This window comes from Mus caroli, chromosome 1, assembly GCF_900094665.2.
Source record: "Mus caroli chromosome 1, CAROLI_EIJ_v1.1, whole genome shotgun sequence".
Lineage (NCBI taxonomy): Eukaryota > Metazoa > Chordata > Mammalia > Rodentia > Muridae > Mus > Mus caroli.
In genome coordinates, this window is record NC_034570.1 from 147,843,724 (window position 1) to 147,855,837 (window position 12,114).

A 12,114-nucleotide genomic window follows, 5' to 3' on the forward strand; every position below is an offset into this window, starting at 1 on the left:
GGCAGATGCCAACAAGAGCTTGCTGACAGGAGCCTGATATAGCTGTCTCCTGAGAGGCTCTACCAGTGCCTGGCAAATACAGAAGTGGATGCTCATAATCATCCATTGAACGGAGCACAGGATCCCCAATGAAGGAACTAGAGAAAATACCCAAGGAGCTGAAGGGGTTTGCAGCCCCATAGGAGGAACATCAATATGAACTAACCAGTACCCCCAGAGCTCCTTGGGACTAAACCACCAATCAAAGAAAACACATGGTGGGACTTGTGGCTCTAGCTGTATATGTAGCAGAGGCTGGCCTAGTCGGACATCAATGGGAGGAGAGGCCCTTGGTCCTGTAAAGGTTCTATGCCCCAGTATAGGGGTATGCCAGGGCCAGGAATGGGAGTGGGTGGGTTAGGGAGGGGCGGGGGGAGGGAGAGGGGATTTTCAGAGGGGAAACTAGGAAAGGGGATAACATTTGAAATGTAAATAAAGAAAATATCTAATAAAAAAAAAGAAAAAAGAAATAAAATAAAAAACCAATCCCCACATTGATTAGCTGTTAATATTTGAAATATATTGTGTTCAGTAAAATTTGCCATAATTTCATTGGTTTCTCTTGTTTTTTACACTTACTTAAAACTTTAAAGTTACTTAATACACACATAATATTACACACATGTGGCTACTATTATGTTTATACTGTACAGTGCTGTAGTACATTTTGTGTAAAGCACTAGGAGTATGGAGATATAGGAAAAGGTCGATCATGGTGGCTCATGTCTATAATCCTAGCACTGGGAGGCTCAGTCAGGAGGACTGTAATGAAAACAAGGCCAGCTCAGGCTATGACAGACCAGCAAGCTGGGGCTATGACAGACCAGCAGTCCATCTCTAAACCAGCATTTTCTTCAAGGAACTCACACCAATTTATTATTCCATACCTTATAATGTTATTTGTTACTTTATCAGCAATGACTTCATTTCATAACCTCATCTAGATCTTTCAGTAAGTGGCTTACTCATCAACCAGAAATGATTGAACAAAAATTAGTTACTAGTTAAAGCCCTTAAAGCAGAAGTATATAGAACTGTAGGAACTATCAGCATTTCTCAATTTCTCATGAGAGCTTTGTATGCATGATAATAAATGGTATGCTAATCCTTCTAAGATTGAGGTAATATAGCATACTATAATATGAAGACCCAATAATTTTAGGAGAAATAGAACATCACTAGAATAGTTCTAGTGATGAAATCTATCAATAATATTACATATCCTAGGACCAGAAATGCAAAGCTTTTGGGATGGTGTATATACCAATGGATTTTCTACTTTGACTCATGTGACAATGAATGTGCTGGGAAGGACAGTTTACAGTTGAAACCTCAATCACTCAAGTCAAATGAACTAAATACATGCAGAGTCTGGGGTTAATCTGTTTGTCCTAGGAGGTAAAACAAAAAAGTTAGAACTGAAAGATAAAGAAGATACATATCTTCCTTCCATACCGAGTGCGTCATGAAGGTACTGTTGTCCCACCAACTTGAGGTATTCCTCAATGGATTTAGTGGCAATGGTGTTTTCTCTGAAGATCAAGACATCGTGCTCTCCACAACGATCTACCTCTGACATCACCAAGTCAGTCAGAAAATCCTGGAAGAATAATGTTCAGTCAGAAAGAAAGCAACTGAGTTAAGCAACAAACATTAGAAAAGACTATGGAAATAGCAGATATCCTGGGAACACTGCTTTAAAACTAAGTCACCAAATTCCATGGAAAGAGAACAGGCAGACAGAACAAAAAGCTTATGTAATGCCAGCTCTCAATTTATATTCTGAATTCCTTCAGAGATTTTCTAATGCACTTTTGAAAAAATTACTGAATGCATCTCCAAGTTCTCTTCCCCTGCCCTGCCCTCACAATACCTAATGCTATCCTCTCGGCTCTGGTTCTTCTGTCCTCTGGTCCACACAGCCTTCTCTACACACAACTTTTCCTATTCACCACAAGAAACCTTTGCAAATGCTGTTCTCAGTTCTGCTCTCCTCCCACCTTCACCTCTATGATACCATAAAATGAATTTCTGGAACCCTTTAGATCTCAGCTCACACAGTGTTTCCTCCTGGACCAGGATTACCCCAGCACCTCACCTGCCCGCTCCCCCCTCCACACTTCCATAGAACTGTTTATCGTTTTCCTCAGTGTACTTTTCACTATAGCCACAGATTTACTCTTCGATTACTTAGTATCGTCCTTCAGAGAACTGAGAGCTCCAGGAGGTCAAAGAGAGTGTTTGTTTTTGTCCAACACACACAGTGAGACACACGCCAGCACCTAACAGTTACCGGAACTTGCTGGGTGTTACTGTATCTTCCCAGTTTTCATTTCCATTTCCTTGGAAAGATTACTACGAAACAGCTGCCAAGTAACTGTACAACACCCCTTGACATTTTCATTTCAGATCTAGATTTTAATTCCATGAAGATTTACACTTTGTACATTTCTTGCATATCTCCTTCTATGCCACTGGGATACAGTTAGAAGTTAATCTTAAAATACACTGAGAAAGTACTCCAGAAAGATTAAAGACTCCAGAAAAACTTTAGCTAGGCATGATGTTGCACACCTGTATCATACCTTTAATTCTGGGATTTGGGAGGCTGAGGCAGGAAGATCACAAGTTTGGGGCTAGAATGGGTAACATGGTTAGAAAACAAGAACAAAAACAACAATATCACCAGAATTTGAATATGTTGTGGGGTTATTATAGCAACTGCATCCATGTTACCTACCTCATGGAAATAAACCAGAAACAAGTGTTTGCTAGTTCTCCCATTTCATTTAAGTTAAAAAATCTCAAGCTCTTACAGATCTGCAAACAGGCTTTCTTAACTCATCCTTAATTCCCTTTTCTTTTTCTGAAAAGTTTTTCGACTGGACTTTCACAGTATCTTAGTGTCCACAGCTTCATTTTCTTTGTACATGGTAAGGAAGGACTTTAAGGTAACGTACCCCTTTTGACTTACCTTGGCTCTGCCAGTACTTTGAAGAATGTGTACTAAGGCACAAGCCAACTCCTCTTTATTCCTCACACTAATTACTGGCTCAAGAACAGAACACAGCATGGTGTAGTTGCTGGTGATGAATTCTGCAAACTCTTTGTATTGCTCCATAGGCAGGATGGTGATAGTTTGGAAACGTGACTTAATCCGAATAGAAGGTCCTCCTGTCTTTCCTTTGTTGGGTGTGGGTGTACTCACTGGGTACCACTTTTCTACAAACTGGCGACCAGTCACACTGGCAGTGGGGATATTGACTAGCCCTACATAATTATTCTTGTCCTTTTTTTTCTTTTTTTCCACATCCTTATAAATATGAACCGTGATGCTATGAAGAGGTGGAAGGCTATAGAATTCAAAATGTTCACCCCAAAAAATATTGTCTGCTTTGGTCTTGCTGGTTGTACGAGCAAAGAGGGTATCATCAAGGCACAGTTCGCAGAAATATTTTTTTTTAGGGGCAAGGTCCTTGGCTTCAATGATCCATAAACGGAGAACATTTTCAGCTCGTCTACAATTGTCCTAAAAAGACAACAAAATTGAATTTAAAGCTGACATATCAGAAAGAAAATGCTTTCTTCTTAAAGTAATGCTGATTATTAATGGTCTTCTACTAAGAGCAGTCAATAAATAAGAATCGCCATCTTATTGTTTAGGACCATAGTGCTCTGAAGATGAGTCTTGTACTAGTAAGATGGCTCATTAGCTGCATATGCTGCCAAGCTTGACCTCAGGACACACACACGGTGGAAGGAAAAGAAGCAACTACAAACTGACTTCTGACTTCCCTATACACACTGTGCTCACTCTCATTCATATTCTCTCTCTCTCTCTCTCTCTCTCTCTCTCTCTCTCTCTCTCTCTCTCTCTCTCTCNCTCCCTCCCTCCCTCCCTCCCTCCCTCTGTACATACACAAATATATATAACCAGAAATACTTTAAAAAGAATCACGCGAACCAAATATTCTCTGTTTTACTTGGGTTAAAGAATGCCAGCAGGTAATAGTAAGTTTTCTACAGGCAGCTACGTGGAGCTGGCCTAATGTCTAGGGATTAACAAAAAAGAAGTCGCTAACAACCCTGCCCCCTCTGGCAGAGCCCGCCACGTAGCTCTGTGAATCTTTCTATTCACATTGGTAAAATGAAAAGAATATCATTTCCAGTAAGATTACTTTCAGTGAAAAATGTCATAACATGCATATAGTTTCTTAAAACTGCCAAGCTCTAAGCCAGATGTGGTAGCACTAGCCTATAATCCCAGCAAGGCTGGGAAAAAATAGCTGCAAGTGTAAGATCAGTCTTGGTTACACACTAAGACCTTGTCTCAACAACAAAAAGTTACAAAGATTTATAAAATCAAGATATTACTACATTTGTCTCTTATCAACTTGCTGCTCACAAAGTGATGCATTAAAAAGACTTTTATTGAATTGGTTCTGACAATTTCATACATGTATAATGTACATTTTTAATTCCTTCCCACCCTCATTACTCCCCTCCTTACAAATTCCTCTGCTACACATTCATTTCACCCCCACTTTCTGAGACCCACTGAGTTTAATCAAGAAACTATGCATGGCCATGTGTTTAAAACCATCCACTTGAGCCCGCTGGGCTCCTGTGCTGGGTATACAACTGAAGCCTGTGATGGCTCTCCCCTAAATCTATACGCAGCCAACACTTCAGCAGGGAGGGGGAGGGTCCCTTGAGCCTCTTCTCATCCATGACTGACTAATGACAAGACAGACCCAGTTTTGTGTGGGTTGCTGAACATTGGCTGTGTATTTCTTAATCTTTCTTCAGTCTTCCTGCATTTATATTCTGTCTGCTCTCTCTTCTGAGATGATCTATACGTCTTAGAGGGGGTGTTATAAATGTCCTGTTTGTGACACATTTCTGTCACTCAAAGCCACCGTTACCTTATTTGGCTGAACTGTCCTTCGAAGGTTTTCCATCCACTTATCTCTCTCTGAGGCGGAGTTACAGCTAAAGCATTTACTTCCACTTAAGTAGGTGACCTTCAACACAAAGATTAGAGATGTTGATGTAAGACTGGGTATGGGTGTGATTTATCTTCTAATTTCTATTTTGTTTTTAAAGAATTAAGGACATGTCTGGAACTCAAATCTTACCATGTAAAACTAAAACAGTTGTTTTAGCTTTGTCATATCCTTACTTAAAATGTAATCTCTAAGTAGCATGCACACGTCTGAGCTGTGAGAACAATGATCATTCACAGTTTAGCTTGCCTAGGTTAAGAAAAATACAACACTAAAAACATTTAAGGACACATCTAAAATTACTTGTAAATGAATATGTTCATTTGAGCTAATACAAATTTACTAAAAGGGCTGAAGAGATGGCTCAGCGTTTAAGAGAACTGACTGCTCTTCTGGAGGTCCTAAGTTCAAATCCCAGCAACCACACGGTGGCTCACAACCATCTGTAATGAGATCTGATGCACTCACTCTTCTGAGGTATGTGAAGACAGCTACAGTGTACTTANATATAATAAATAAATAAATCTTTAAAAAATTAACTAAAAAGTGAAAATGTTTGTAAAATCATTTGATGTCTTCTGATTATTTCAGTATAATGCTACAAAAGGCTATAAAGGAAGTTGAAAGGCATCAGTACAACTGAATCACTCTCTGGAAGCCACTTCTCCTCCTGGAGGCAACCAACCCACTGACTTCCAGTCATTTATAACACTGGACATATACGCTATGGCCACAGTGAAGCCTACTGAACTGAGCTCCACAGATAAAAAGTTCAAGAGATTTTCAATAATGATTATTATAACAACAACTTTATTCTTATTAATTATAAAAGCACATATAAATGACCTGCTAAAACTGCTGTAGTCTGTCACTCTCAGTTCATTAATACAATGAATCAGATCAGACCGTGCGCAGCGTCTGAAATGGCAGTTCCTCGATTCAGAAGATTAGTGAAGACCTGAAATGAGGCTATTGGTCTAAGAACATGCAGGAGATCACAAAAACAAACAAAGTATGGACCTCGGTCAAGAATTGCTCATGTTATAGTTATAAAATTGTGATTTTGGTGGATTTTCTCAAAATTCCCTTAAAATTAAGGATTAAATACCAGTACATGACATCAATACTAAAGATTAGCATATTAGTTGGAGAAGCTATTGTTCATCTTGTAACCTATTCTGAGAATGTACTAAGTGCTCAAGTTTTTGAAAGCAAAGGCATGAGAATTATGAATAACTTCAATTACAAATATAATTCTATTAACAGATTTTTAACTGTTCCCTTATAAGAAAAAAAATTTAGTAACTGAAAACCAGTTAAGATAGTCAAATCAGAAACACTGAAACTGCTAAATTATTACCCTTCTTCCTATGTTTTTTTCTCCCCTGTTTTACCTCGAAGCAGAAGTCCTGTCCGAGGATGCTACTGTGCAGTGGTTTCACTGAGACTGGCTCTCCTCTACCTAGATCCAGACACTCCACTGCACTGCATGGGCTCAGCAGGGACTCATGGGAACGCGACTCTTTCAGTTTAGGCAGACCTCGAGACCTAAAAGGACAGGATACTTAAGGCAGTATTACATGAAGGTCTAATAAAAGGAGACTAAGAAAAATGCTCGAATGTAGAAGGGAGAAAACTAAGGAGGAACACATAAATATTCTATGATATTAAGAGTATTAGCAATTACATCCATAAACTGAACACATACATGAACACATCTTCAACAAAGCAAAAAAACATAACTTTACAAGTCTCAAATGACCCCTACATTCCTGTACAGATGTTATTTTTATTTTTCCTTCTGTCCCCGACAGCAGCTGAAGCCTCAGCTTGCTTCTTTGTGTGCTGGCATGTCCCACCCTCACTCCACACATACAGCAAGAGAAAGCAAGCAGTAGTAGTCAGAGCGACAGCAAGAAAGACAAACTTTTCAGCCCAAGAATGTCTTTCAAACAGCCTGATTTTCATCTTAATATGGAATTCTCTTCTGGTAAACTTTGACTTCTATACATGCCTTATAGAATAAATATCAATAAAAAACAGAATGCCTTGAAGAAACTTCTTATATAGTTAAGAAAAAGAAGACGTTAAAGTCAGCAGAAGGCAGGCATCTTGGCTGACTCTTTTCCTGGCTGTTTAAAAGAGAAAGGTAGTCAGTTAGGTATTCTAGCTCTTGTCACTACAGCAGCTAGTGCTTCACTGCGTTCTTACTGTAAACTATAAAAATTAGTGGAACCAACTATGATAGAAAACAATTTTCATAAATTCAGAAATGTATGGCCATGCAGTTTTAGTCAATAAATGTACTTATTAATTGAAACAACTGTATGCTTCACATACAAGGTCTTAGTAATAGGTCTAGAAAGAAATATCTGTGTAAAAGACATTTGTTTTGGTAAAATATTTTAAGCAGTTTTTTCCATTTACTAGGAGCAAGGGTAATACTGAAGGGAGCCAGAAGAGTCTACATTATTGAACAATAGGATAGTGGAAACTCACACTAAGGTCACTACCTTCTGTCTCCACCCTGCTTAGTCAAGCTCAGTAAATAAGAAACATCTTAAGCAGTAAGGATACTTTAGCCTGTTGTTACAACAAAAACAAAACAACAAATAATGATCACCACCTAGTTTGGGCTGGAGAATATTGTGTTCTGACAGCAATTTTTTAAAGTAAAAAAGGCAACATAGTATTTCCCACTAATAATGCAAAGTATGTTCAAAAAGGGACAAAAGCCACCAAATATAGTGTATACAAAATATGACAAAGCAACAGTTGTATTCATTTCCCTTTCTTCTAGATAAGAAAACATGTTTGAAGTTATGTGGGGAAAAATACAATACAATACAATTATAAATAAATACTTTTTTTTAACCTTAGTCAAACTTATACTGCAGCCTTTCTGAATGTGCTGAATCAGACGCCAGATTGAAGTAACAGAACATCACAATCTTTGTTAAACTAACAGAAAACAATGCTAGCTACCCTTCTCAGGAGCTGCTGGAGGAGACCACTGCAGCTCAGGCATGGTCAGATCGCCGGGAAAGGCCAAGGTATATTTAAAGTAGAAAGAGTTATGACAAAGTTTCTTTTATTTTTTTATAATCTCCAAAAATTAAAATATCAATTAATTTTATTTAAAACAAAATAAATGTCTACCTACATGAAGCAACTGTGCAGCCACTTGGCAGTGCAGCCCCAAACCATAGCGGTGCCACATGTCCCGGTATGTAGCAAGTCACCTCCTGGACTATATCTCAGAAAATTCTGTTTAGAAGACAGGAACCAACTGAGTATGATTTCCCTGATGCCTTCAGTTAATGATGCTGCATAAAAAGCCTTTCAGGTGTTACTCAAATCTTCAACAGACGCAGGACAGAAACACAAACAACAGAACAAGTCTTCTCTATCCAAGGCCTGAAGTGCAGGTGATGTCCCTGTATTCCTCCAGGCTGCATCTAGCCCCTCAGGTAACACAAACAAGGTTCCAGGGCTCTAGGCTGGGCCTGTTGCCATGGTGCTACACCTTTAAGGAGATTAGAGCTGGAAGGCAGCAGGGAGAAGCTGCAGCTGGCAGGGCTAAGGGAGCATGCTCTGCAAACAGGCTCTGCTAAGGTGACTGCTTTCTAATAGCAGGGAAGGAGCAGGGAGGGCTCATTCCCATTAAATTCTCAAAGGCTGGTAACAAAGGCAGCTCTGGAGGTAGGGAATGATCTCTTATTAAAGACTACTAACAGATCTAGGATGCTTTAGCTTGTTTCATGTGATTGCTAGCTACCCTCCTACTAGATATTCACTATATCCCTGTTTGCAAGTACAATCTCTCACACCTGGTATTTCCTTTGCAGTGCTCACCCTCTTTGCATGGTTTATCTGGTTTAAAGTTATTTTCTAACTCTAGAATAGGTTAAATTAGATTTTTTTTTCAATGTTCTTCCAGTTGAGCCCAACTTCTAATATCTGCTAAAAAAACTCATTCTAATCAAGCCATCTGGAAGTATAATTTAAAATGCTACTGAAATTTCAAAATTCAATATATAGTTCAGAATCTTCTATAGTTCAAAATGTGGTTATGCACATACATGAATCGATAGGCAAAGTCTAATATGTCCAACCTTACTACTGAATAAATAAGCAGGCTCTTCCTCTATTGAGAAGACAGTGTCTCTGAGAAGTAATTCCCATAGAAGCACGATTACAGTAAACAGAAGATCAAACAGCCTGGGGATGTCTCAGGGCAAGAGTGGGGAAGGAGGCATTATTTCAATATGGCATTAGAAACCCCAGGTCACCTCTAATCTTGTTTACCTCTTCCTGTGTCTTCACATGAATTGATTTTCCACAGATCTTCTAATTATTGAGTTTTAGAGCCTGGTGCCACCAGTTTACTCTTCTAATGGAACAGAATGGGGATTTATTGGGAGAATAATGAGTTTAAAACAACTTTTTCAAGGCGAGCCTTGACAAGGGTCTTCATCAAGAAACCTGACTTGGCCATGAAAGTAGATAACGTGCATTCCTTGACTGCTGGCCAGATTCTTTTCCTGACTTTGTTCTCCTTTGCCCTGTACCATTAGTATAAGCATCGAGAGGAATATAATCCAGGGTTCCAATGTTACTGTTCCTTAGTTTAACGGGGAAACAGCTTCCTAGAGGTTGACTGCACATTGAATTAACAAACATCACAGTCTACATTTAGTCAGTTTATGAACTGTGAGGGTAGGGTTAGCATGGGTTAAAAATCTAATTGTTGATGAAGATTACCTGCTGACTTATTGAGGCTATAAACTATGAGGCAAGGGAGGCTGTTACCACAGTAAATGCCTGTTATATAACTTCATTACTTAAAAATCAGTCTTGGAGAACTGAATGGCTGGGGGATGGGGAACCATCACACACAAACCAGTGGACGCACTGGTGCAGAAGGAAAGCGTAAAAGAACCCTGATTAGTGCAATCTGAAATAAACACAGCTGGACTTTCTCAGCTTACCCATCCGAATTTTTAAAGTCACATTTCCCCGACAGCTCCAATAATGCTTGGTTGGCTAGCTCAATCTGCCACATATTTACAGATTCAGTTCCAAATTTAGGAATTGGGAAACTTTTAATTAAAAATGCTTATTGCTACACAAAATCCTGGACTCAGTGCAGGTGAGTTTCTGCTTGGTTGGCAGTTATGATTCTGAACTGTGTCAGTGAATTCTTGAAGAAACACTGAGTACTGCAGGACACTCCTGTCTTAACCAGTATGCATTTTAAGGCACTCACTCTGAAAATGTCCCAAAGAGTAATTAACAAACCTGGGTATCTCAACACTTTTAACACATTTTAAAACTGAGATTTCACAGTAAGAAATGATTTTTTTTTCCAGTTCCCTGGATTTTACTGATCAGATATATTGTGAACATTTCCAAGTGATTCTATCTGCTGAAAAACATCTAATTTGCTTGAATCTTGGCTTTCCATCGCAGGCTTTATATAGCACTCACTAACTAGTGTTCTCTTATGCACTCAACATATACCTGAGAGTGCATAAGAGATGCACGGGCCTGCTTGCTGTAGGTGAAACCAGCCCTTGCTGCTCATGCTACTGATTTTTTATGTTAGCCACACATAGCTACTTATGGAAGCACATTACATAATACAGACTTTCCTTCTCTCTGCTCTCAAGTGTCCAGACAGGATGGTCTGATGAGCCTAGATGCTAGGGACAAAGCAGGGTATCTATAGACTGAGTCATCATTTGACATAAAAACCTCACGGCTCTCCATCCCACAGGAAGGGAAGCAAAGCAACTTCAACATGTATTCCTGTGCACATTCAATAAAGGGAACATAGAAAGAGACTAGGAAAATCAAAATACATTTTAATTAGTAGAAAATTATCTAATAGAAAATGTACTATTTTATAATATACCTTTCTTGGTCCTTAAATTGTAAATGTATTAAAACCTACAATCAAATAAATATAAACACAGATATACTGAATTAACCAAAGACATATAAACAAACCAAATTATACCTAGAATCCAATTCAACTAATAGACCAGTTGAAGGGTAGAAATACTAAATTCTTTTTAAAAATATTTTTATTGAAATAGAATTATGTCACCTTCTCTCTTCTTTTCCTCTCTTTAGCCCCTCCCAGTTACCTTCCCCAGAACCCTTTCCAGGCACCCTCACTCTCAAGTTGCTATCCTCCTTTTCTTTGATTATATGTGTATCCACAAATACACACACACACACACACACACGTTGTGTATATCATTTCAAGGCTGGTCACTCTGCACTAGGCAATCAAGACTAATTCTTTTTCCAGTAGTCAATAGTTGCCTGTAATTCTTAATCTAGGAGTGAAAATTTCCCTCTTCCACATTAACATGTACATTGATATTGCTGTTGTTTCTGTCTTGTTTCTTCCTGGGATTCTGGCCCTCCTCCTCCACTATGTTCCTTGAGCCATAGATGTAGGAGCTGTAATATAGATCTGTCTGCTTGAACTGGGCTTCTCACAATTCACTGAACTCTAGATTATGTCCTGTTGTGGTTTTCTGTGATATTGCCTCTTGGGTTGAGGGTGGTCCCTACGGCTAAAGACACACCTAGGATATATGACTTAGATGACTCAAACTAGATCTGACCTGAAAGCCTCTTTCATGTGGTCTAGCTTTTATGGTTCCAGAAAATACTATGCAAGCTGCCAAGGGAGATAAGCAAATTAAATAATGCTAGCCAGCTGCAACACCTATGAACCATGATTAGCAGCATGAAAGAAGTATAGCAAGCAGAAATACAGGCATATATCTAATACAACATAGTTTGTTCTATAATAAGTCATCTACATGGGTGGTTAATGGTTAGATAGACTAAGGACTTACACAAGTCATGGTATTTGAGTGCATGAGCCAGACTCAGGACATAGTATAGGAAGAACAAGGAATGTTATTTGAGAAGAGAGAACATACTCAAAAGCAGAACAACACTGCAAAATACCATGAGATTTGTTGTAAATGAAAGAATTCATGGGGTTAACAAGAGATTATGCTGAGAGTTAGGGAAGGACTGGGCC

General features: G+C 38.9%; 1 protein-coding gene across 11 annotated transcripts in view; it reads right to left on the bottom strand.

Annotated features, from left to right (window-relative positions):
• Rasal2 (RAS protein activator like 2) overlaps window positions 1-12,114 on the bottom strand; it is a 269,796-nt gene that overhangs the window by 38,733 nt on the left and 218,949 nt on the right. For all 11 annotated transcript variants that reach the window (XM_029477236.1, XM_029477217.1, XM_021170205.2 and 8 more), the window contains 4 exons: window positions 6,440-6,593; window positions 4,965-5,063; window positions 3,014-3,568; window positions 1,495-1,639 (listed from right to left, as the gene is read on the bottom strand). In XM_029477236.1, the coding sequence (XP_029333096.1) occupies window positions 1,495-1,639; window positions 3,014-3,568; window positions 4,965-5,063; window positions 6,440-6,593 (953 nt within the window). The remainder of the gene's footprint in view (window positions 1-1,494; window positions 1,640-3,013; window positions 3,569-4,964; window positions 5,064-6,439; window positions 6,594-12,114) is intronic.